General features: G+C 40.1%; 1 protein-coding gene across 5 annotated transcripts in view; it reads right to left on the minus strand.

Moving 5' to 3' along the window:
- The window catches only part of FGD4 (FYVE, RhoGEF and PH domain containing 4), a 1,935,878-nt gene that overhangs the window by 1,062,203 nt on the left and 845,922 nt on the right, over nt 1–27,753 (minus strand). For 3 of the 5 annotated variants that reach the window (XM_044088116.1, XM_044088111.1, XM_044088112.1), the window contains exon 3: nt 9,005–9,040. The exons of the other annotated variants lie outside the window; for them this stretch is intronic. Coding sequence is in view for 2 of the 3 variants with exons in the window: in XM_044088111.1 (XP_043944046.1) it covers nt 9,005–9,040 (36 nt within the window). In the remaining variant the exon portion in view is untranslated. The remainder of the gene's footprint in view (nt 1–9,004; nt 9,041–27,753) is intronic. 5 annotated transcript variants of the gene reach the window in all.

The following is a 27,753-nucleotide window of genomic DNA, read 5'->3' on the forward strand; positions in this document are numbered from 1 at the left end:
AGAATGGAGGGAGCAGGTACTGCAGCAATAATCACCTGAACATCTACTGTAATGGCAAGTGTACTTAAAAAAAACTGTACTATGTTCATCATGTTGATGTCTGTTGAAGTAGCCTCAACTATAAAGGCAAATTAACATCAGGGAAAGACGGAAGAAGCCTACAGACCTGGAGATGAAATCTAATTTGTAGTGTTTTGTAAAGGTATGCATAGAGGACCACGTTGCTACTTCTAGAATCCAACCCATTCCAAAAAGTCACAGATGAAGTTAAGGCACTGTTGATTTTCTTGTAGCAGGTTATCTTGCCTCCTTTAATACCTGATGCATGTCCTCAGAAATAGTTGTCTAAAAGGTATTAAGATTCTATCATCCACGTAGGTAGCGTGTAGTAATTTGTGGTCATGATGTATCAAACATGCCTTTTCCTGTCCAAAGAGACATGAATTGGGTGTCTGCTCCACCTGCCCTGTATGAGTAGGTCCGAGTCTGTGAAGAAGCTTGTGGTAATTGCCATTGGTGATTTCTAACAGAGGGGAGAATCACTGTTGCCTGGGCCATGCATATGTCTGAGACAGGAAAGTCACTGGTCTTGAGTGGTATTTTGCCATCATCCAGAATGATGGCAAGATAATTGGCTATGTAGTTGGTGCCATTCTAAGAGGATCCAGTACAAGTCAGCTTGGAATGAGATGGCTGACATGTCTCCCTGCTTTGCTGTCCACATAGGGCAGAGTCCACCTGATGGACATTCCAACTTAGTAAATTCTAATTTGGAACACATTAATTTGCTCTACTCAGTGAAAGACTTCTTAACAAAAATGGTCCAAACTTGAGGTTTTCTTGCAACTGAACACAGTCCCCTTCTGAGCATGATAGCTATCTTAACACATTACCTGTAATTCCCATTAAACTGAATACCTTTCTACTAGAGAAACTTCAACTATCCATCAATAAACTAGCTGACCCACATTGCCAATAGTAGCATGCCCAGTGCTTCCTTGACATTATAAATGTTTCACAGATAGTTAACTATCCTACTAGAGGCCCCAGCATCCTGGATACAGTGCTTACAAATAACGCCATATGTATCGTGTCTTGTTAAATCAAACTATAGTTTAATGACCTTTTCCTTTAAAACTGGCAGCACTTCCCCTGTAAATAGCTCTGTGTTTAATGACTTCTCATAAGCAAACCTTCTTCAGTTTTTCAATAACAAATATATTTTGCTGTAATCCTCCTCGGAAAGATTTTGTTGCTAAAGCTGCTACCTTTCCCTCTGACTTCTACTCACACTGAAATAGTTGTATTGATATGTCAAGTCCATATCTGCAACAGATACAATCAGAACTTTAAAAACAAATCCCTGTAGTGGAATACTTGTATAACTAAATTATATAAAAAGAGAAAGAAACTGCTTAGTACTTATAACAGGTCTCATTCTACTTACCTTAACGACACACTTGCACAAACTAATAGAGAACTTAACAGAACCAAAGCTGAGTATGAACTTAGAATAGCCACTAAAACCAAAAATAAATAAATGCAAATCTTTCTTTAACTATGTCAGGAAGTTAAGAGCGAACACCCAACAGTATTCAGAGCTAATCCACAATAATACTATACTCTCTGACCCAAAGGAAAAAGGCAATATCCTAGCTAACAAATGTAGTGCAAATTTTACTCCACCTACAGTTATAGCTACCCCACAGGTTCCACAGTCTCAGTCACCCCCTTTAATTACTCTGGAACAAGTTTTCTCAGCCCATTCAAAAACTAAGAATCCTTCATCCATGGGCCCTGACAACATACCAGGTTGCCAGATTATCACTGCCAAATATGGCCTTTCTGCACTCCTTCTTAAGCCCTTTAAATTAATGTTCCCCACTGGTTACATTCTTGAAGCCTGTAAAACAGCTATCGTAACGTTGTTACTCAAGGGTGGCCCAGCCACAGACCATGGCAACTACAGACCCATTAGTCTCACTAGCCTCAGATGTAAAGCTATGGAGTGCATTATGTACTGACCTTAGTCTTATCATAATTCTGCTTAGTTTCTTGCCATACTACGTGAAAATTTCTATATATGTATTGTATTGTATTGTATTTCTATCCATTCTATATATTCCTACAAATGTTGTGCAAATTTTACTCCACCTACAATTATGGCTACCCCACAGGTTCCACAATCTCAGTCACCCCCCCCCCCCTTTAATTACTCTGGAACAAGTTTTCTCAGCCCATTCAAAAACTAAGAATCCTTCATCCATGGGCCCTGACAACATACCAGGTTGCCAGATTATCAGTGCCAAATATGGCCTTTCTGTACTCCATCTTAAGCCCTTTAAATTAAGGTTCTCCACTGGTTACATTCTTGAAGCCTATAAAACAGCTACTGTAACGTCATTACTCATGGGTGGCCCAGCCACAGACCATGGCAACTACAGACCCATTAGTCTCACTAGCCTCAGATGTAAAGCTATGGAGTGCATTATGTATTGACCTTAGTCTTACCATATTTCTGCTTAGTTTCTTGCCATACTATGTGAAAATTTCCATATATGTTTTGTATTTCTATCCATTCTATATATTCCTTTATTGCATGTTATGTAATTACTTCAGAAGTATGTATACTTGAAATGAAAATCTGTGTTTATCTTTGTTCTTACTATTTGTTTACTTAAACATTTTTTGGGAGTTTTGGGAGCTTTTCTCTTTGGGTCTCTGCTGAAAAAGGGCTTCTAACAACCCAGACAGACTAACCCTGTTAACAAATGTAAAAATAAAAAATAAATTATCTCAGACTTCATTAACCCAGCCATTGAAAAATCTGTTTACCCTTGACCCTCAAGAATTTGTCTTTTCAAAGGAAGGTAACCGAAGCAGTGGATAGTGGTTATGCAGCACATGCAGCATATCTAGACTTGGCCAAGGTCTTTGACACTATTCCTTATACAAGCATGACTAACAGACTTATAAATATGAATATAAATCCTTACACTTTGTGAGAGATCGCTAACTGGTTGTCTGACAGAACCCGTGTGGTTAGAGTAGATGGTGCCACTTCTGAAAGCAACACAGTTACAAGGTGTGTGCCATAAGGCTCAGTTTCGGGCTCTCTCCTATTTGGCATACACTTCTCAGAATTGGGTTTTATTTCACCTTTAATGTCTCATAATTGCTCCAACATGGATTAGACCATGTTAACAACTAGTACAAGGACAATGGTCTCAAATTAAACGTAAAAAAATGTAGCATCATTTCTTTTTGGTAAACAAAACAGGTTCACTTACTGTACAGGAGATGCACCCCTCCAATCAGGCACTGTTGCAAGAGATCTGGGTACTTTTGTTGATAGTTCCTTATCTTTTGACCATCATGTCTCCACAGTAGTTTAGAAAACCTTTCATCTGGGCCATCTAATTTCCAAAGGCATCTCCATTAGATAAGCAGAGTCGTCTTAATTCTCCTTTACTCATACCTTATTAGACTCATTTTTGAATATAACACACCTTTTGGCATGTATTTATCTAAACATATCGCAACTTGAGAGACCTCAGAGATAAAGATTAGTGGCCTCAAAAAAACAGTTATTAGCAGAGACTGGCAGGCCTTTCTCTGTTCTCAGTCCCTTATAGACTCCTCCATGGAGATCTATGTCTAGCCTTTCATGCCAGGAAAGATCCAACCATATTTGATCTCCTATCCCTTCACAGAACTAATGGTACATTAAATACTACAGTAAATGAACTAAACCTTCAATCGGCAGATAAATATAACACACATTGGTGTAACAGAATCATATCCCAACATAAACCTCACCTCTGGAACAAACTTCCACTACATGTCAAGCAGAGTAGCACCCTTCCCACCTTTAAGGTAAACCTAAGAAAATTGGATGGGCAGCCTCAAATTCACTTCTGGTCAATCTCATTTTGCCCTTCTTGAGGCTGCCCATCCAATTTTTGGTCTGGAAATGGTCTGCAGACTGACTGCCTAGTGTTTACCTATGAACTAAGAGGACAGTTACCATATTGACCTTTGGAGAGTTTTTCTCAATCTTCAGATAGACACAGGATATTTGTAAAAAAGTGGAAAAGCATACAAGAACACTCCTGTACAAGGAAACGAAAAAGAATCTGTTTTCCAAGTCTTTTTGCACAGAGTCCTGGAACAGAATTTTGAAAAGTGATTGTTGTGAATGAAGATGAAAATATCTACTTAAGGAGTACTTCACAGCTACTGTGTCTTGTCTGCACATAGGGTAGGATGTGCTTCCCCCGTTTATGTATTACATCACTGTGAAGTTGTTTGGCAATGGTCTTGAGGACAACAGATGATTGAGCAAGTTGACAGCATTTATAAAGTTCCAACATCTCTTTTCTAAAGACCTTGCACGTCTATCCTCATAGATACTATTCCCCAATGAAAGTCTCAGGTATCTGTTTTGTTATAGATTGTGCTGGAGATGGAAGGGAAAATGGGAGTCCTGGATTCTGGTAAAACTGGCCTCTACACCAAAGAATCTCCCTTTTTACAATCTCCAAAACTGGAATATGGAGTGTCATGGGATAGTGATGTTGGGACCATGTCGATTTTATGTACAAGTGAAGTTTTCTTATTTGGAGTCTTGCCAGTGAAATCATGAGAATCATAGATGCTATGAGACCCAGAAGCTAGAGAAATTTCTGGACTGAGACAATAGTCTGAGTGGAAAAACTCAGGAATATATCTAGATACAGGTCTGTTTTTCCTGTGGAAGAAAAGATCTTTGAACTAAGGTATCTAGGAGAGATTATAGAAAAACAGTCCTGTGAGGAGGAGTCAAACACGAATTTTATATGTTCTCCTGGAACTTCAGTCTGTGTAGGTGATTTCTCACCCAAATGAGAGGTTGCTGTCACTTTGAAAAAGACCCTGCAAAGAATTTAAAATCATCTAGATAAGGAACAATGTGAATACCTTGTAATCTACAGTAGGCTTTCACTAGAGCAGGACACTTTGTAAATACCCTTGAAGAAGGGACAGACCAAAGGGTATCATAAAGAACTGACAGTGTGATCCAGAGACAGAAAAGCTTAAGAAACATTTGAAATCTTTTAAATAAAAGGCTCTGGAAAACTCATACAGTGAATGGAGGGGATAACATTTTGAAGCTTGGACACTATCACAAACTGGTTTATGAAGGAACGATCCAGAACAGGTCTTCATGAGGCTTCTTTCTTTGGCAGAAAAAAGCATTCTTGAATAAAACCCTTCTTCTAGTCGAGTAGAATGGACTGTTCCTGTCACACCTTGAGAGAGCAGGTGCTGAACAACAAGAGACAGAGAAAACAGGTCTGATGGATGAGAGGAAATCACTTGAAAAGGAGGTCTACAACTGCCATCTCTAACCTTGATAAATTAGTTTCGGAGCCCATCTGTCTAAAATTATCCATAACCAAAGAAAAGAATGGAGGTTCTGGCTTTCTGGAAGGATTAAAGGTTTGCCAGGGTGGAAAGGTGGAGGGGGGAGGGAGTCTTGTAGATAGTCATTCAGCCTTTCTACACTGTCCTTCATGCTGGGGTATTTCTTCTTTCTTTTTGGAACATCCCTGCCATTGCTTCTTAAACATTTGATTATCAGCAGCTTGCTGTGTTTGCTTATTTTGCTTTTTGAAAAAGGTTATAGACGTAGCATTAAAGCCATTGACAAACTTGGAGAAGAAGGCTGAAAAATCTGAGAAGTTTGTTTTATTCATCTCCCTCAAGGACCTCTGCAGAAGATGGTCCAAAAAATAACTGTGTCTAAGGGAAAATTCTAACTTTCAGCTTTGACATCCCCAGGAAAGTTCTGAGTACACAACCAAGCAAACCCCCTTGTAACAGTACCAGTGGCAGCAGTCCACGAAGAATCATAAGCACATTTCAAATAGAGACAGATTCAATCAGGTTACTAAGAATAGGAAACAGATACCATAGTATTCCTCATGATCTCAAAATGGCAAGCATAAACTTCAATCTGTATGCTTGACAACTGAGAATTCTAAAAATAAGTACTGCAGCAGAATATTCTTTTTTCTTAAAATCTATTTAAAGTTTTCCCATCCTTGTCAGAAGGGGAGAGATTGGTATCAACCAGATGTTTAGCAACAGCTGGGTTCACTAGGGAAATAACTGCTGGGTCTGATCTGGGATTAGTATATAAAAATGTAACGTCATACAATCTATCTGCTTTCATGAGAGCAGCAGGCTGGTTGTAGGACAAGTTACAGGCTTTAACAAATACATTATCCATTGCTGAAAGAACAGGAGGAATTGGTGTAGGTTCAGGAAAATCCAGTTGCAATAAATCATAATACTTCTTCAGGGACAGTGGAGTGTCATTATGTTCCCAATGAAACAACTGATGCATTATGGAAATAGTGTCAGAAAAAGAGAATCCTTCTAAGGGACTGGCAGAAGCCAATCCTTTCTCAAAACCTAAATAAAAACCTGAGGAGAAAAAAAAAGTCCTTTCAAACCATTTATGGTTCAAACTCATGAACCTCGTCATAAAATAAAGAATCCTTTTTTCTTTTGGCAGAAACAGCTGAACTGAAAGGGTCAAGAGCGTGAACTAAACCAGGAGCAAGGCCCTATAAATCACTCCTGTGCAAAGTGATTGAGACAGAAGACATATGCCTAACTTTTTAATTCTTTTTGGCAGTAATTTCTAAAGAAGCAAACTCACCTTTGCCAGGCAAAACCTCCCTAGGGACAAGTAATCCAAACTAGCTAATCAAAGATTAATTCCCTGCTCCTCCCAGGACCAAAAAGAGTGGTTCTCCCTTGCCCACTATGGGTGCTTCAACAGCAGCAGAGAGATGTCTAACCCCCTAGTCCACAATGGCAGTTGGGACTAAGGCAGAGGGAATCAAGGAAAAAGATGAATGGTCAGAGGAAGCAGAAATGGCCAGAGTCCTCTATCTGCAGCTGACATACTTTAGGAGCTGCTGTGGTAGCAGAGGCAGTTTATTATTTTTTTATCTTTTTGTGGAGTGGTTGGTAGAAGGAAGGATTGAGGAACTTATAGGTAAAGCCAAAACAAATGTCTGATTCTGGGAGAAGCCTAACAGTAGTCTGTAAAACAGGTGGTAGTAATAAAGTAGTTTTTCCAATGAAAAACAGTGAAAAGCTCTTATCCCAGCCCCAAAAAGTAAAATAACACAACTATTACAAAGGAAAAATTAGTTTTAAGAACTTTTCCCACAAAAATAAAAAGTAACTCCCTTGATTAAATGTTAATGAAAGTCAAGTTACAAGCTATAAAACAATTTTTCGATGATAAAATAACTAATCTCACAGAAAAAGTTCAGACTGAGTCATAAAAATAACAAGTGGAAGTTTTTTCCCCAATGGGAACTTACTTGTCAAAGACTGGAAAGAACGATTTGACAGTCCATCCTCTAATGCCCACAAAAGGAGCACTCTTCAGCAACAGGAATGCTCTGGTGGACTTGGCACCCACATCATTTTTTTTTTGTTTAGGTACATTGCAGTTGTACTGCACAGGATATAACCCCATACAGCAAAGGCTACTACAGCAGTGATCAATAGGATGAACATAACATGATTCATTAATTTCAGTATGATGCTCTCCAAAACTGAAAATACAATAACGTTGGCAACTATTTTAAGGAATCTGATGCCCACAAATGCAACTGTCAGTAGTTTTCTTTTGGAAACTTCATTAGAAACAGTACAAAGGCATTAACTATCTTGTCTCTACAATAAAGATAAAAAGGAAAAGTTTTGACCTGCAAGAGACAGAGGCTTATGAAATCACAGATTGACTTTCGCTAATGTCCATATATGAAATAGCACCTATAAACCCACAGGAGCATCTGAATGCATTAAAGGATCAAGCTAATAGATTGACATCTACTTTTGACTATTTCTCACTAATATTTTGAATTCTGCAGCACTGATCCTTACGAGGAATATCAAAAGTTAGACTCCACATTGTTTACAGACTAATTTTTCTAAGATGAAGTAAATCCATGGTAGGATGCTTATCTGGTTGCATTTATAATGCTGATAAAGTCCAATGCTTCTATCAAGGAAGACCGTTAGCAGTAAATATTGCAACAATATAACTTTGCTATGGAAAATAAAATACTCTGAATGGGTTTGAAACAAACTTCCCAATTATACATTCGCAGTCCGAGACAGCATTAGTCTTAGACTATGAATATATGTTTTGGCCCATTCTCCCCTATGGAAATTGTTTTATAGAGTTTCCTGACATTAGCCTTAAACACTAATGAAAGTTATTCCAGCACATTTCATAAAGATTTTTCACACAAATGTTTGTTTCTGTCAAAATCATTCATCAAAATTTTCACCTTTCTGCCATTTAAGACAATATGATTCTGTTTGCCCAATAATACACATTCAACCCAATTAAGTTACATAAAAAAGGCACATTCAAAAACACATCAACATATCAATCCAAACAAAACAAAAGTGCATAACACTAATTATAACATTTAGCTCAAGCATTAGCATGTGGCAGTGGTGGCTATTGCAACACAGTGCATTTTATAGAAAAATAAATGATCATACTTATACAACATACAAAGATATAAATCTGGTTGGTTGGTTATGTTTTATTATTAGGTAGATACTTTGCTCAAAAGTCATAAATCCTGAAGTCCTTTTCCTTCTTAACACATGTGTGAACAATGCCCTCCACCTTCCACCAAGCTGTCAGACAATGGGTTAAGATTTGATAGCAAGCTCCCTTCCAGTCCATCACATGCATTATTTTTAATCACTTTCATATATGCTCATTCTACCTACACAGGTTCCATGCATTACTTCATGACTTGACATCTACAAATATATGAACTTTCTGCATACCTCATGCAGTTAGTCATGCGTCTGTCATTACTTCTTTTCATATGTTATCATACAACATGCACTATTTACTAAAGCCATATTAGAATACCAGACTAGAAAAGGGGCTCAAATAAAAGCCACTCACCAGCACTATGACCCTTTCTGATTTGTTTTTCCAACTCTGAAAAGCACGAATGTTATGCATTAATTATCTTTGCTAACTATGTATGTAGTAACTTTCATGGAGGAATGAATTTTACTCCATTTTCCTAATGCATACAATTCCAGTACATTACTAAAAGCAGCCAATGATCATTGCTATAAATTCCCCCTTTTTATCTAATTTTGCCATAAAGCAGGACATATAACTGCTGGATTTTATTTATTTATACCACTCTTATCCAGGTAAGTATACTTTTCAAAAGGACCCTTGTCAGGTATGACCTGGTCTTAAAAGGCATCACACACAAAATACAAGCAAGAAGTTTGTACATAATAGGCATATCCAAATACAGAACATAAAATTAATACATATTAATTTAAATCTATACTTAATATAAAATATATTCATATCAGCTTGAGAGAAGAATAAGTGTAGCCAGTGCATGCGGTCTGGGAAAAGTAAAATAAATACTTTTGTTGAGTGTAAGACAGTTTGTTAACTTAAGAAAGAATAGTTGTGTAAAATCTTACCATAACCATAGATGTCCTTCTCTTCTCTTCTATGTTGCTGTATTCTTTATATGTGGAAGTCCTCTAAGCAAGCAAATCAACATCCGGCTAGCATACAACAGCTTTTAGCTACTGCAAGGTACATGGGATCTCACACATATGTGCTGACATCACCCATAAAAGGATGTCCACACATACAATCCTCAGAACTGTAATTCCCCAAAAAGAACACCAGATCTAAGGAGCAATAATATGCCATACAAGGAAAGAAACAAGATATAAGGGGAAGGAAGGGTGGACAGAATACTGTAACATAGAAGAAAGGGACATCTATGCTTATGGTAAGATTTTACACAACTATTCTACGTCCTTCTATTCAATGTTGGGTTATTCTTTGCATGTGGTGGAATGCCAAAGCTTAAAAGGAATCTTGGCAGGAGGAAGAAGCAGAGGAGCTTAGAACAGAAGAGCTTTCAACAAAGCCATGGAGAATGGCCCTAGAAAACCCTACTCTAGACCTTGAAATGTTGTCCAACTTGTAATATCTGGTAAAAGAATGCAACATGTAGCAGCCTCAAACAGAGTTTGTATCCAGACCTTTAAAGAATGTACCTGAGGAAGCCACAGAACTAGTGGAGAGAGCTTTAACAGGGGAAGAAGGTCTTATGGAAATCATAACAAAACAAAATTGCCTTAGAAATCCAAGAAGAAATTGTCTGTTTAGAGACAGGCAAACCCAGAGCCCTGGGATGAAAAGAAACAAATAGTTGGATCAGACTTCCTGATAGCCTTAGTCTTACCCAAATAAAATCTGAGCTGTATATGCACATCCAAGGTGTGCAAGATCCTTTCATTGGAGGATTGAGAAGGGAAGAGGGTGGGCTATTAAATAAAATAACCGACAACTCATTCACCACCTTGGCCATAAAAGACAGACTGGCATGCAAAGAGACCCAATCCTTGTGGAAAACCAGGAAAGGTGGAGCAGACATCAAAGCTTGAATCTCAGAACCTCTCCTAGCAGAGGTTAAAGCTAACATAACTGTTTCCCAAGTACAAAACTTTAAAGAAGCTGAGGCTGCAGGTTCAAAAGGGGCAACAGTAAGCGTCTCTAAAACACAATTTAAATCTCAAGGAGGTACAACTGGTTTCCTGGGAGGTTTAATATGAAGGACACCTTTAAGGAAAAAGTTTTACTTCCAATCTAAAAGCCAGAGGTGGAGATAATGGCAGACATACAGAAATAGCTGACAAGTGAATTTTCACTAATGAGTAAGCCAAACCACTGTTAAGTAACTCACACAAGTAAAAAGAACATCTCCTGAAAGTGGATCAAGATTTCATGAAAGACACCAGATTGAAAACCTCTTCCATATGGATATGTACGATTTTCTAGTATTGGACTTCCTAGCCTCCTGCAGAACCCTAAGCACATCCAAAAAGGTACTTGAAAGGATTCAAAAGTTGAGCACCCACAGGGTCAGTTGTCGAGTTGACAAATGTGGATGAAGCAGAGATCCCTTGTCTTCTGTGAGCAGGTCCAGTCTGAGGTAACTTGCGATGATTGCCCTTGGCTAAATGAAGAAGAGGAGGGAACCAATGCTGTCTTGACCAAAAGGGAGTCACCAACAAGATTTTTGGTTTGTCCTGCTGAAGATTCAGCAGGACTTTTTGAATGACAGGAAACGGGGGGGGGGGGGGTGCAGAAAGAAACATTCCCTTCCATGAAAAAGATAAGGAGTCCACTTTTCAAGCTAGAGGATGTGGGAGTCTGGTACAAAATAGAGGAAGTTGCCTGTTCAGAGGGGAGGCAAACAGGTCCAGGAGATGAGTATCCTACTGGTGGACCAAGTCCAGAAACACATCCCTGTGAAACATCCATTCATGAGATTGAATCATGGACCTCCTTAATGTGTCTGCTACAATATTTTGAGCAGATGGGATATAAACCGCTTGAGGAGTCACCTTCTACTGAATTGTCAAATCCCATGTCATGAGAGCTATTCCCCCCCGCCATCCGCTGGTGGACATACTAGAGAACTGTGGCATTGTCCATAAACACTTTTAGAGGACCTGGTTGAGAGAGGATGAAAGGCCTGCAGGTCTAGAATAAGAGCCCTCATTTCCTTGCTGTTGATATGCTTATACCTTTGAGAAAGGGGCCAAAGGCCCTGTACTGTCTTTGATGCAAAGATAGCCCTGCAACCTGTGTATGAGGCATCTGTGTACAACTGCTGAGTAGTCTGGGGCAGATGAACAGAAAGTCCTGGATTTAGAGCAAGTTGTTGAATCCACCAAAGAAGCTCAGTTTTTAGGCATGGGTGAAGATGGATCTCAAACTCTGCGCCCAAACTGATTTTAGGTACCACTAAAATTTTGTCATGTGGAGTTTTGCAAGAGGCAGCATGGCTATTATGTATGCCATAAAACCTAGAAGTCTCAGAAACTCCCTGGCTGTAATGCAGGGGAGAGGCAGAAGGTTTTTGAAGAAGGAGGTGAGGGAATGAATCTAATCTGTTGGAAGAAAAGCCATCACAAGGTCTGCTCTGAACCTGCACCCTAGAAAGATATGGGCTTGTGAAAGATAGAGGGAAGATTTTCTGAAATATATGGTGAACGCTATAATTTGTAGGAAAAGGATGGCAAACTGCAGATTTTGAGTCAGCTGTTCTGATACAGGAGCCAGAAAAAAAAAAAAAAAAGATTGTCCAGGTACAGAGAAACCTGAATACCCTTGACCCTTAGGAAAGCAATCACAGGGGCCAAGCACTTTGTAAATAGCCTTGGGGCAGTTGAAACTCCAAAAGGTAAAGCAGAGAACTGAAAGTGCAAAGAAGCCACAGAGAAATGTAAACATTTCCTGTAAAGAACATGGATGGGGATGTGAAGATAAGCATCTTTGATGTGTAGAGAGGCCAGGTAGGACTGAGGGGTAATCAGGGAAAACAAAGTCTGTAACAGCATGTGGAAAGATGGCACTTTTAGGAATGTGTTTAAGTGGGAAAGATCCAGAATTTGTCTCCAAGGACCATGTTTTCTAGGGACAAGAAACATTCTTGAATAGAAACCTCTGCCTCCCTGATCCAATGGCACCTGCTGAATTGTGCCTTGAGAAAGTAAGTCTTTTAGAACCTCTGTAAACAAATTCAATTGGTTTGTGGGGGGCTGTGGACCCCCCCATGAAAGGGAGGAGATTTTTCCAAGGCATGAAATATCCCTGTTGGATAATGGAAAAAAACAGAGAGTCCTGAGTAATCCTTGCCTGAGCTGGGAAAGAGAGACAGCGAGATGACGAGCTAGAGGGGTAAGTCATGGTAGAGGTCGGTAAGGACTGCTGGAAGGAAGGTGCAGAGCTAGTAGTCAGACTGTGGAGGTTTCTTAGCAGTCTTTTTAGATCTAGCAGAAGGAGAGGAGGAAGACGGGTGCACTGGTCTTCTAACAAAGGATGTTTTTGTAGGAAAATTCCTGTGGAACTTAGGAATAGGAGAAACAAAAAGATGCTTCAAATCCTGAAGTTCCTTTCCCTTCTCTTGTAAGGCCTTAAATAAGTCTGCAGCTGCATAACCAAAAAGAGCAGATTTATCTAGAGGTGCAGCCAACAATTTTGCTTTAATGTCATCTGGCAATGGTTGAAGCCTCAACCAAGAGTGCCTTCTAAGTACAGAAACAGATGCAGCTGCTCTAGAGGATGCCTCAACAGCATCATAACTGCAGTTAATTGAATGTCTAGCTACTTGAGAGGAAGCTGCTAAGAGAGACATAACCTGATGTTTAATGTCAGAATCTGAAAGTTGAGCAAGAGTTTGAGAGGCCTGAGAAATTAGGGGGAATGAATACCTGGACATACGGGTTTGGTAATTCATAGCTCTGATGGCTAAAGTAGAAGTATAAACATTCTTACCAAGTCTTTCCAGAATTTTACTCTCCTTCCACAAAATTACTTCCCGCTGATAAGGAGACAATCTGGAAGACCTGATTGAAGCAATGGAAACAACTGCTGGATCAGCCAAAGAGCACTTATTATAGGAGCTTGCAGTCATCAAGCACCTTGTAGAACCTATCTGGCCTCTTTGGAGCAGCAGCCTGTGAGTCAGGGCCTTTGAAGAGGAAGTAAAAGCATCCAAGAAAGCTGGCAGAAAGGGTGGCACAGTGGAAGGGGAAGGAACTTCCATTTGTAGAAGGTCATAATACCTTTTTTGCTTTTCTGAATTCTGTGAGCAGTCTCACTTGAAAAATTTCCTCATTTTAATAGTCTCTTAAAAAAGAAATCTGTAATACTAGGGAATACCCCCCCCCCCATTTTGGACTCCTCCTCTGGACAGGCATATTCTAAAGGGGAAGTAATTTGTGTAGAATATGCTAAGGAATTCTCATCAGAGAAAGAATTACCATCATCATCATCAGATAATACCTGTTCCCTAACTCTTTGAACAAGAGGGGATGTGAAATAAGCTACAGAAACAGCAGAGGAAGGATTCAAAACCATCAAAGTCTTAATCAGCTCCTAGGAAGGGGCTTGTTTTTTCTTAACAAGCATTTCTGCATGATAAGATAAGGAAGAACCAGACCTAGGCCTAATGTTCTCAACTGACTCTGGAATCTGTTACCTAACTGGAGTAGGAGGTACGTCTCCTAGGGCTCTCAAGCACAATGAGTCATGTTTCCCCTTGTGCATCCGAAATGGATGTCTGCACTGCCTCTGAGGATATGCCTAGGTCGGATTTCGTAATGGCTTCTGATGAGGTACCCCCCCCCCCCCAAGGAACTGAACTCAATCTCCAAGTTTTACACTGGGTCTTCACAAACCTCAAGGGATACGTTGGTGGAAAGAGGTGCAGCCCAACAGGATTCAGACCTAAGCTTGCTAACCTTCCTCTTCAAAATTGGCTCAGCCAAAGGACCCATGGAACCCTTCAAAATGTCCTTAGCCAGATGTTTAAGTTGTTTATTCTCTACATAACGATCAAAGTCAAAAGTCAGCTACATAAAGTTTTAGGGACAAAGGCCTGACAAATGGAACAAGAGCGGTGGTCATGATTGGGGCCTAAGCAGAAAAGACAAAGATTGTGGCTGTCTTTATGTGGAATTTGCCTTCCAAACCTACACTTGCCCTTCCTGAATGACATGAACTAAGTACAAAAGGCAGTAGTAAATAAATACATCCCCAATGGGGCACTTATCTGAAAGCTGGCAGCAACCAACAGAATCAGGCAGCAGCCCAACATACGAGTCAAGTGTTACGAATGGAAGCAGCAAAATTCTGAAGATTGTATGTGTGGACGTCCTTTTATGGCTCATGTCAGCACATATGTGCAACATCCAATGTACCTTGCAATAGGTAAAAGCTGCTATATGCTGGCTGGACGTTGGGTTCCTTGGGCAGAGGACTACCAACATGTAAAGAATTATGCAACATTGAATAGAGGGACATTCAAAAGGATATATTGTGCTTCTGAAAGTGGAGCATGTGCGACTACCTTAAATACAAGTATTAAATCAACATGTTACAACAGCTCTAATTTTCAAAATCACAAATAAGAACTGACAAAGTTTCAGAACCTCAAAGATGGTGGCCATCCACCAGAAAGAAACTGACTAGTAAATGATCAGCTTTCAGGTGTATCTTTTGTTGTTGCATTTTATTCTTATTCCTAGTGATGCCATTGGTGTGTACTACCCTATAAACCACTCTAATGGTGGGTAGCATTCTGCCTATTAACTGTTCATTGAGGAGGACATCAGCTTCACTTTCTGCTCCCAACCCAGGAGGAAGTTTCTCTTGTGGAGAATGAAGCCTATCCATTTGTTGGAAGTTCTGAGTAGGTTTATCTTTCCATGTGAGTGCAGATGCAGACAAACAGTTCAGAGTAGCTTTCATTTTGCAGGCAGAAGAGTGACACCATCAGTTTTATCAGCAATGGCCACAGCATATACAGTGTCTGCATGCCACAAAAGCACTTCAGCTGTCTTCCTACACAGGGTACATTGTGGAACTACTGTTTTAAGTGCCACCATTGCTTAGCTTGTTACATGCACCTTCTTGGAGACAGAAGACATTCTGCTGTTAAACATTCTCCTGCACTGTACCCCCTCAAAATGAAGATACATCTGGAAGTAAAGTACAGTTGTGCAAGGTTAACTTACCATACTAGTATATGTTTGAATGATCACTGCTACTGTAGACCTGGCCATATGGGTTACACCCTGCAAAGGATACAACAGACGGACAGCTTCCATAGCTTCAGCGAACCTTCTACATGCTGAAACTGTCAAGCAGCTCAAGTTGAGCTGACTAAGACAAGCTTGGGTGTGAAGCCCTTCAGAACTTTCATACTAGCTGAATGATGGAGGCTGAGCCCTGAAAGGACTCTGCTAGGAACAAAATATAAATGCATACACCATGGCATGAAAACACCAAAAAAAGGATGATGGAGTGGCTACTGCTGTAGTGATCATTTATACATCTATTGTTACAGTAAGTTCAACTTACACAACTATACTATGTTCATCATATTGATCACTGATGCATTAGCCTTAGTTATATGGGTAGATTACCATAGATAACTACATTTGAGATGTGGAAGGAGGGGCCTACCTGACTTTATCCAAATCTCAGATTGTCAAATCCCATTTTGTTGAGACTCAAAATATCGAACCTTACTTCATCAAAGCAGACGAACAACAAAGATCTTCCCAGAGAAAGTAACCTGTTGCGCGACACAGTGAACTTTGCCCTTTCTCAACTGCAGTGCAATCTTGGAGTTGGTATATTTAGTTAGGGGACGGTGTGAGGGCAAAGTCCCCCACCTGGGCGGCATAGGGATGGTGCAGTTTGGGTTTTGTTCCTTTTTGGGTAACTGGTTACTTACCCTGGCTGGACTTTTCATTGTTCCGCTCATTCCATGATGGGGGATTTCGATATTTTCAATGATGACAAACTAGGATTCGATAATATGGCATTTCGACGAACTCGGGTAGATCCAGAAGGAGAAGAGTCCAGGAATCCCTGGAGAATGGTCCTAGCAAAACTGGACTTAGAGATGGAATCAAGCTTATAGTGCTTTGTAAAAGTATGTACAGAGGACCAAGTAGTAGATTCTCAACTATTTCTAGAATCCAACCCCTTCAAAAAACCACTGATGCAGTACGGGCCCTGGTAGAGAGGGCCTTAACCCTGATTGGACTAGATTTGTTATGGTGATTATAACAAAAGGTAATAGTCTCAGACAATCCACTGGATCTGTCTCAGCCATTGCAAAAGCTCGAAGGCATTTTTCCCTACCCATAATGCATCTCTCTAGCTACTTCAGATCTAGTTTGCCCTAGAGCAGTGATAAGGTGAATAGTCTTTTGTATGCATATTTATATATATATATATATATATATATATATATATATATATATATATATATATATATCTACATATGTAAATAAGAATCAAACCACACTATTTCAGAGGCTAGAGTTCTATAAAAATCCAATTAGAACTACACAGTCTCCCAGGAGTATAGGCAGGGAGTATTGTGGGCGGGTTGTGAGAATTAATGTTGAGATGGAAAACACACATGGAACATTATGGTAAGTACATAACTTCTTGATGTGATGCTGTCAATCTCGCCTTTAATCTCACTGGTGGGACCGCGATCCTAGCTACCTAATTCTTGGGTAGCTCATTGGAGGATATTCCTCAGAACCATAGAACCAAAGGATGCTCTACTCCTAGAGGCCAAATACAATCTGTAATGAGTAATAAAGGTATATGGTTTTGCCCGTGTTGCTGCAGCACAGATGTTATCCAAAGGTAATCTAGCTTGAAAGGCTGCAGAAGTGGCCATTGACCTGGTGGAATGAGCTTTAACAGGGTTAGAAATAGTCTTGTTGTTAGAATTGTATATGAAATATATACATTTTGAAAGCCATTTGGATAAGATAACCTTGGAGACTGGTTGGCCTTTCTTAGTATCAGAATAGGAAACAAAAAGTTCATCTGACTTTCTGATTTCTGAAGTCCTATGCAAGAAGAAATGTAACGGTCTGTGAACGTCCAGAAAATGCAAAGAATATTCCCCTTTATTTTGAAAATTTAGGAAGAAAACTGGTAACTCAATAGACTGATTGAGGTTACTTTCTGATACAACCTTAGTTAAAAAGGAGGGGTTAGTGCATAAAGAAACTCTGTCCTTGTGAAAAATTAGGCATGGAGGCTTGGCAGATAGGGCTTTTAACTCCGAAACTCCCCTTGCTGAAGTAATAGCTACTAAGAGAAGAGTTTTCCATGAGAGATACTTTAATTCACAAGTAGCAGATGGTTCAAAGGAAGGGGAGATAATCTTTGACAACACGAAATCCAAATCCCAAGGCGGAGTTGGGTTTTTGTATGGAGGTCGTATCACTGTAGTTCTTGTTAGGAATGCTTTACAAAGTCTGTTTGACATGATTCCAGAACCATTTTCTCCTAGATGAAAATTTGAAATTGCTGCCATCTGAACCCTAGCAGTAGTTGCAGTACCTCCTTCACTGAAAAGCTTTGCGAGAAATTCTAGAACAGAATGTATGGGGGCAGTAAAGGGGTCTATCTGATTAACTATGGACCATGCCACAAATCTGTTCCATTTACTTTTGTATAATTTTCATGTAGATGTTTTATGGGAAGATAAACTGTGTTTAACTGGAGTGGAGAGGCAAGGAAACCTGGCGATCGGGGAACTGGAGCAGCCAAGATGTTAATTTGAGACTGCTTAGATTGGGATGAACCATTCCTGACGAATGAGTCAGTATATCTGGAGTCAGGTCCAGAATACATGGTGCCTCCCATACATGAGGCAGAAGAAAAGGAAATCAGATTTGGCGAGGTCAATAGGGGGCAATTAGGATTGTTGTGGACTCCAATGAACTTGTTTTCTGTAAGACTTTGGGGATTAGAGGTATTGGTAGAAAAACATAAAGAAGTCCCGGGGGCCAGTTGTGAACAAGTGCATCTCTTGGTGATTCCCCCGCAGGAGGGATCAGAGTAAAGTAGCTGCTGCATTTGGCATTGGTGCGTGAAGCAAAGAAATGGCAGCAAGGCTGGCCCCATTTTTGGAAGATGACTTCCGTCACTTTCTGACTGAGGGACTACTTGTGAGGCCATAAAATGGCTCTGCAGACTTTCCTGGGATGTGCATTGCTATGAAACAGCAGTTGGAGGTCATTGCCCATTGCCAGACCCTCAGGGCTTCTTGACCAAGGGGGTAAGATCTGGTTCCTCCTTGTTTGTTTATGTACCAGACTACAGACATATTGTCTGTCTGTATTACTATCATTCTTAGAAGGAAAATGTCTTGAAATGCTTGCAACGCTTAAAGCACCGTTCGCATTTCTAGGATGTTTATGTGCAAGTGTCCCTTGTGTTCTTGCCAGGTGCCTTGAACTGTCTTCCTCAGATAATGCCCCCCACAACCCTATCTGGGAAGTGTCCATGATCACAGTGGCTTGGGGTTGAGGGAGAATAAAGGAACAGCCCTGAAAGAATTGGTTATCATGACCTAGTGTGTCATCGGAAGATTTAGGATTGACCACTGTATCAAAAGTAACTATTGAAGGATTCTCATGTGAAGCCGAGCTAGAGGTTTTAGAACAATTGAAGCTGCCACTTTTCCTAGAACTTGGAGAACTAGTCTGGCAGAAGCTTGTTTCTTCTTGATCAGCATTCTTACATAATGTTGAAGGTTGTGTACTCTCTGTCTTGTGGAAGTTTTGCTGTCATATTTGTTGTGTCTATCTGCACTCATATGAAAATCAAGGACTGACATGGCTCTAGAGCAGATTTTTCTTAATTTATGATAACCCTAGTGGTGAACAGAGGTGTAGAGTGTAGTCCCTGGTTTGTAGCAGAAGATGCCTGGTCAGGGAGGTGATGAGCCAGTCGTCCAGATATGGAAACACGTGGAATCCTACGCGTCTCAAGTATGCTACCATTACTGCCATACACTTGGTGAACACTCTGGGGGCTGTAGTGAGACCAAATGGCAGAGCTCAAAACTGGAAGTGACTGGCTCCTAGACAGAAGCCCAAGTACCTTTTAGACTGCCTGTCTAACCGAATGTGGTAGTACGCATTCTGAAGGTCTATGGAGCACATCCACTAGTCTTTTTCCAGAAATGGAAGTATCGACCGCACTGTCACCATCTGGAACTTGGTCTTTTTGACATATCTGTTCAAATTGTTGAGATCCAAGATGGGTCTTTAGTCCCCTGTTTTCTTTGGAACTAAAAAGAATCTTGAGTAAGTTCTGGATCCTCTCTGGTCTGTAGAGACTTCCTGAATGACTCTTTTCCTTAGCAAACTTTGAATTTTTAAGGTTGCTTTTTCCTTTTGACTGGGTGGAATATCTGGAACTGACTTGTTTACGGGAATGGAGTAGGAGAAGGGAATGACATATCCCCTGGATATTTTGTTCTGCACCCACTTGTTGGTTATCCTTTGCCAGGTTTCTCAGTGCAGAGACAATTGCCCCCCCCCAACTGCCTCCAGGGGCAAGAAATCAGGTACTCCTTCAGGAGCACTGAAAGGGCCCACCAAAGACAGATTCTCTGGAGCCCAGATTTTGTGGGCTTCTCCTGCTGCATGGATGGCTTCTTCCATTGTTGTTCTCCCCTCTGCCCTGGAGGAACTTTCACAGTGTGTGTATCCGGGAAAGACCTCTGGGTTTTTCTGAACCACATCTTCCCACTACCCCTTTGACCCTTGGGAAAGGGTCTGGTAGGTGTCAAAAAACATACTCCAATGGCAGACAAGGTCTTGCCCTCCTGTTCACACCTGGTGAGCATTTCTTTTACTTTAGGTCCAAAAAGAGAAGAGTCATCAAAAGTAACGAAGGAAAACTTGAAGGATGCATCCAAGCCCGCCTCCTAAGAGCAATACCTGAACCCACAGCCCTACTCGTCCCATCTGCTGCATAAGATATGAGCCTCATGGAAGAGTTTACAACAGAATTGAGGGTGACGAGCTCAGCACTGACATTATCTGCCACTGCATCAGCTACAGCTCCTTGGAGGGAGTCTGTAAGTTCCTTTAACAGGTCCTCTGTAAGCTGGTAAAATGAATAAGGTAGGAGACCGAAAGCCAAAGGTCGCTGATGAAAAGACATGTTTCTCATACTTATCCATTGACCTAAAATCCTTATTCAGAGGACAGCTGGTCTCAGATCCTTTTTAGTGGCCTCCACTACGAGCATGACATCATCTGTTACACCTTTAGTTAAAAATGCCTTGTCTTTTGGGGCAGCAATGTATTTATCTAGCCTTCAAGGATTAGGCTCTATGGAATCTGGGGTCTCCCAAGCCTTCCGAGAGATTAAATCTATAAGCTCATCAGAAGGAGGGTCACCCAAGAGATCAAAGGGCAAGACCCGAAAGCCTTCAAGTAAACCGACTTCTCAGCTGAAGTGGATGTGGACTGCCAGTCACCTCTCTGCTATAAGATTTCAAGGATGTCTCCAAAGGAGACATGTTCAGTAGGTGACAGTGGGTACTCTTCTACATCAACAAGGTCCATATCTGATGTGATAGACTCCCCCAGGGGGGTCAAGATGCTTCCACCTGTAGGTCCTCTTCCGACAGACCTCCTCAGTGGGGTAATCTGGGGAGGTTTCAGAAGAGGGGGGAGTCCCTTGCTGGACATCCTGAGGCCTGGGGTCTCTGCAATCCTGTGGAGGGGTTACTGTCCAGAACTGGGAGGAAGATCCAATAAAGGCTGTGTCTTAGACTGGGATTAGGTCAAAACCCTCCTCATAACCTTGAATAGAGTCTGCCCCTGCTCCGAAGAACTCCCCGGATCCAACAAAAAAGTTGTCGGAGCCGAAGGCATCTCCGGTGCAGGAGACAGAAGCTCCAAAGCAGAGGTAGGAGCCGAACTCAACCGTGCCTAAGTCCCCAGAGGCAGGATCAGATCTGGAGAGATCTGAACCAGCTCTCAGGATCCGACCAGAGAGTGTGAGCTCCTAGAGATGTCCTGCTCCAACTGGAGGGAGACGCTCAGGGTAGAGATCGGATCCGAGGAAATCTGAAGGTCGTGGAGCCGATACACACCACAAGCTGGATGTTGGAGTCTTCCAGATCCGAAACCAAGGGATGAATCGGAGAAGAAACAAGTACTGAAGGGAAGGATCCAATAATAGTTTGGCCAGGGCTGGTGTCTTTAGCAGCCTCTGCACAACCCTATCCACATCTTCATTGGACAAACTCCTGGTAGAGCGAGTAGATAGTGTTGGGGAACTAGACTTAGTCAAAAAGGGTGAACCGCTCCGGTATCATAGCTCTGTAGGTGCCTGCTCCGAGAGTTCTTTTGGCTCAGCTCAGAGGAGGATTTAAAAGCCGAAGATGCACATCTTATGGACTTTTCAGATTTTGAAGAGGACTCTGGTGAGATTGCCTCAGAAAAAGGGTTTTGTAATAGTCCCTTTAATGCAAGTTTGTTTTTGCACTCTATAAGCGCTCTCTGATTGAAGCCGTGGCATGTGGAGCATGACTCGAAGATGAAGAGGCCCCAAGCAATATACACAGAACGTATGTGTATTACTGAGGAGCATCTTCTTTCCACATTTTTCACATTTTTAAAACCAAGCAGTTTCCCTTCCAGTTTTTGTGACATAATGAGCTACCAAACAAGGAAATATACAGGCACACACACCAGGAGAGGGAGAAAATGTGGAGAACAAGAAAATAACTTTTTTTTTTAATTCATCCTCTAAAACGGATGATTAAACGGAAAAAGGGGAAGGTGAATGTCCTCTAACTTAAACGGATGTAAGTTATGCGCCTTCTAACTAAAATGAGTGATAACAGGGGAGAGAACACTCTCACTAAAAAAAAAAGGAGTAATAGAAAATAGGGTAAGGAACTTTACATCGAACAACAGACTAATGAAGACAACTAACAGTAAAACTAGCTATAAAAAAATAGAAAACATAAAAAATACAACAATAAAATATAGAAAGCACTTATTCCAGAGCTAGCTTTGGAACTTCCTTCACTGCATGACAAACAAGATCTGGGGTAGGTAGGGAAAATGTCCACAAGCTCAGCTGAATGCCTCAAGCTTTTGCAATGGACGAGATAGATCGGATCCAACCCCACCATTGAGAATAAAGGCGAGATTGACAATATCACATCATGTTATAGGTGGTAACAGATCTACTTTCAACAGATGCATGCTGAAATATAGTTTCAAGTTTCAACTTTTCCATTTCTGACAATAACTTATCCAATATTGCCTTCTCCATTATTTTCACTGCATGAAAGTAAACTTATGGGTCTGTATGACTCTGGGCTTGCCCTACTCCCCTTTCCTTAAACAGGTTTAACAACTGCATGTCTCCAATCTTGAGGAACCTCCCCATATTTAAACTACCTAGAAAATAACAGATATAATAGTACTCTAACTTCTCTGGTCATTATTACTAATTCCGTCTCTCTTCCCTGTGCATTGTTTGAATCCAGTTTGCATAGTTCTTTTTTCAATATAACCTAATTTGATTTAGATATCTGAGGTTACCTGGATGTTACTAGGGCAATTTATACCCCCCCTTTTTGTAACACCAAACTGCTTTGCATAAGATTTTATAAATATATCTATAATCTATTGTGTCGGAGAATAAATTTTGGACCTGCACACAGTTTATCAGTTTATAAGTCTTAATTCCTTTCACATCTTATGTATCTATTAAATGGTTTCCTATTATGCTCAATATCTTTATATAAACATTCTTCACATTTTTCTTGATCTTACCTTACACTATGTTTATTTTGTCTGTCCAACTTGCTTATTTCAGTTTTCAAAGTTGTAGTTCAACCTCTTTTCCATTTCTTATATTTTTTGTCTCTCACCTTAATCAAGTATCTTATTCTGATGGAAATATAGCCCCCTAACATTGTGTGCCTAACTCCTGTTCAACATTTTTTTTTATTTTGTTTTTCGCACATAATTTCTCTTTCAAAATTTTCCACATTCCTTCTGCAGTTTTTCCATTGAACACATCACTCTGATTAGTTTTACATAGTGACTGTTTTCCATATAATCTGTTAATCTTCTGTGCAATGGTTTAGGTTTCAGTTAGGCAGAATTATCTAGCAACAAATTAACCTTTATAACCCCATGGTCACTGCACATCAACAGTGGGAAAATTGACGTGAAGTAACAGTACTTTCTTTAGGAGCACAAACAATGTCTAGTGTGTTCCATTCCCTGGCAGGCTTTTTAACAATCTGAAAAAAATGTTGTTCCTGAACATATGTTGTGAATAATTTCCCTTACTAATACTGTTGAATCATTATTATTCCAGTCTGTTTCTGGTAAATTTAAGTTCCCAGCTACTATTAGCATTTCCTCCTGTGTTTCATGCAAGAAATGTATGAATTCCTCTAGGTCACCAGCACTTGACTTTGGTGATCTATATTGTCTTTATTGTCAGTTAACACAATCTGTAGTATTCATGTTATCAATAAACTTGCAATAATCACAGGTCTCTTTAATCACTATCATAACACCTCCACTTGATTTTTTGTTAGAATGTCTGTTATAGTAAAAATCTTTAGTGGGCATAACAGTCAGATTAGTTCTCAAAGAAATCCTGTGATTATGGAAAATGAGGAAGGGTTGACTCACCATAAGTACTTCTCCATCTACCTACTTAACTGAATAAACTACTTGAAAAATTCAACAAGTTGTCTTTCTCTGATACTCTCCCTGTGGGAGGAATAGTCTCTCCTAGATCTGCTAGCTAAAGTGATTTTATCCCAAGTCTGGACAAATAGGGATGTGATGATAAACATCTTATAAGCAAGTGTCAACAGGAAACTTGAAAGAGAAGAGGAGGCAACAGGATGTGAAGTAACATCATTTTCAATTAGTGCACTATCACAAACAGGTATAGGAAAGAAAGATCCAGAAATGATCTACAAACATTTTCTTTCTTTGGCACTAAGAACATCCTTGAATAAAAAAAAACCCTTCCCACTTGGGAAGAAAGAACTGGTTCTATCAGTTCTTGGGACAGCATGTGAAGAAGAACAAGTGGAAACAGTCTGATCGGCAGGATGAGGAATGAAACCATGGAAAGGAGGAATTTACTCCCAATGCTAACTGTAACAGTGATGAATGAAATTCTGAATCCATTTGTCTGAAGCCATCTATTGTAAAACAGAAAAATGGAGAGTAAGACTTTATAGAATAGAAGGGTGCCGGTGTTGGAGTGGGTCACAAGGTCTCTTGAATGGTCAGACATAATGGACTGTCCTTGGTTTTGGGTGGTTAGAGATTTCTTTTTGAACTCCCTTGCCATTCCTTCTTATGTGTCTGTTTATCTGAATTCTGTTGAGAATGTATATTCTGTTTTGTGTCATAAATAGAAGAGATGAAAGAAAATCCCTTGGGCAATTTAGAAAACAAGAGCTGAAAAATCTTATAGATTCTCTGGATCAGCTTGCCTCTTTCATCACACCACCTTTTGATCATCTCTGTATCAGAAGGGTCAAACACTACATCTCTATCCAAGGGAGAATTCATCATCATCATTTGGAAGGTTCTGCGACTGCAGCCATGGAAATCTCCCTAAACAGTACCAGTGGCCATAGCCCTGTAAAAAGTATGAACAGAGTCATACACACACTGCAAATAATTAGTAGTGACCTGTGCAAAATTAACAATTACTTATTTAAAGCATGTTTTTCCTCACAAGAAGAAAAGTGCAAATAAAACATTCCTCATACTTTTACAATGTGTCATTACCCGGCAGTTCAAAATTCTGAAAACCAAAGGTTCAGAAGTATATACTTTTCCCCCATACCTATCAATTAACTTTCCCATTCTTATCCCAAAGAGTAGGACTGGAATTAACTAAGTGCTTAGCAGCAGTGGGATCAACTAAGGCTATAGCTGCTAGGTCAGGTTTGGTAATAGTGTATGAAAATGTAAAAGAATAAGAAACTTTGTACATCCTACCTACCTTTTTAGGGGCAGCTGGATAATAACAGCAATGGGTGCAGGTTCTGGAAAATCCTTCTGTAAAGACTAGTATTTTCTTAGAGCTGAGAAACTTCTGTGCTTTCTCACTGAAAACAGTGGCAAATTCTGGCACTAGTCTCAGAGAAAAAGAACCCAACACGAAGAAAAGGAAACTGAACTTTCTATTGAATCTGAATCAGAAATCTGAGAGAGAAAAAAACAAACTTGGACCTACGCCTTCCTACTCCTGTTTAGATTCAGAATACCAAATCTCTTCAGGAAAAAGCAATCTCTCTTTCTTTTATCAGACACTACTTTACAAGAAAGATCAACAGCTTGAATTAAATCTTGAACCAGACCCAGTAAACTACTCCTGTCTAAAGAAATTTAAGGAGAAGGAGACATGCTTGTTTTTCTGCTTCTTTTTGATAGGAAAAATGGGGCCAGCCTTGTTACTAATGGCAGCAGGTGTTTCCACAGGGATGGGCACAGCATTCTGGCACAACAGGGAAACCTTCCTGCTCCCTCTCCCAAGACCAACAAGTCTTTCTCTTCCTTGCCCACTGAGGGGACTCCAACAGTTGCAGAGGACGTGGCCAACTCTTGGTCCATAGTGGTTGTAGGTGCTATACCAGAGGGAATCTGGGTAAAAGATGAGTTGTCTGAGGTACAAGAAATGGCCAGAGCAGAGCCACCCACCTTTGATTGGGGCAGACAGGTAGCATGCTGTGGTAGCAAAGGCCACTTGGTTAACTTTTTCTTTTGTAGCTGAAGAAGGATCAACCAAGAGACCAGTAGTCTGTTCCATGGTCAAGCCAAAAATTATGCCTCTTTCCCAAGGAAGACAAGCAGCAAACACTGGATGAACATCAAATACTGCCAACATCAGAGATGAAAGTTGTACCACTGCAACAGAGGCAATGGAAATGAGCCATGTTAATGATAACACCTGTCAAAACTGTCTAAACTCATATTTTGATGCATGAATTTAAGCTATAAATTTTTTTTTTATCATATTCAGAATTCTAGGTAGTGGTGCTGCGGTAGCATTGTCACCTCACAGCAAGACGTTGTTGTGTTCGATTCTCAGCTAGAGCGTCTTCTGTGTGGAGGCATGCATGAATGGGCATGCCTTTGTTGAAGGTTGTGCGTCAGGGCTGGTAACTCGGCACGTAAAAATCCACTATCAAACATTAGTGGACCGGAGTCAGACACCGAAAGACACAACTCAGAATTCTAGTTATTATATCTTTTATTTTTAAATTTTGTAAACCCCCCCCTCAGAATCTGCACTACAAATATAATGTAACAGTCTACAAAATGTCATCCACAGCAACCCCAGATACCATGAGAAACATCTGGGATTATTATGCTCATACATGTGTTGATGAAGAATATTTCATAAAAAAAGATTTTCAATATATACATATTTCTTTCACTACACTAGATTTATATTACCCTAACTTTCTTACACTGGTAAAAGGTCAAGTAATTACCAACTGCCATGTAATATGCTCTAATTACAAATCTACAGTAAGTAGCTGTTCAGATATTCTCTTCAGTATTCCCTTTTATACACCTCCCATATATAATCTAGTAATAACTTCATTGCCCTATGCAGCATTGCTGTCTAGCTGGCCTTTTACTTTTTATCTTTACCCCCCCCCCCTTTTTTTTTCTTTTTTACATTTCCTGTCTTTATAATTCTGAACACAAATTCCTTTCTAGGTGACTTTTTACAATAATTCTTCACAATCATACTCTTATTTTGGCATACATCATATGGGTCTCCCTGTTCTGTTCTCTAAGGCAAGGTCTGTGAATATTTGCTACAATACACAAGATAAATAGTCACAGACAATGCTTTTGCTACTTGTTTTAGGTTTCACTTATAATTAATTCGGTCAATAAACATCCCTTACTACTGTCAATTACATCGCAACCTCTCTCTGCAATATTCTTTCCTTTCCTCTTTTTAAATGTTCCTGATATCATAGTCAGTGTCATCAGCTATTAAAGCTTTTCAACTATAATGGACTTATTAAAGCCTTAGAACTGGCAGGAGGGCCTCTTTCCCACTACTTTTTTACTCTCATTCTGTCACTGACTTGATTTACAAGAATGAGACTTCCAAGATGCAAATGCCCTCTTGTACCCCTTCTTCTGCTTGTAGCTGGTTGCAATGAACTTTAATGACCATCAGTAATACTTTAAACCCAGCAAGATGGCAGAGGTTCATCA

The sequence above is a fragment of the Protopterus annectens genome, chromosome 11.part0 (genome assembly GCF_019279795.1).
Source record: "Protopterus annectens isolate FY-2018-M chromosome 11.part0, PAN1.0, whole genome shotgun sequence".
Taxonomy (NCBI): domain Eukaryota; kingdom Metazoa; phylum Chordata; order Ceratodontiformes; family Protopteridae; genus Protopterus; species Protopterus annectens.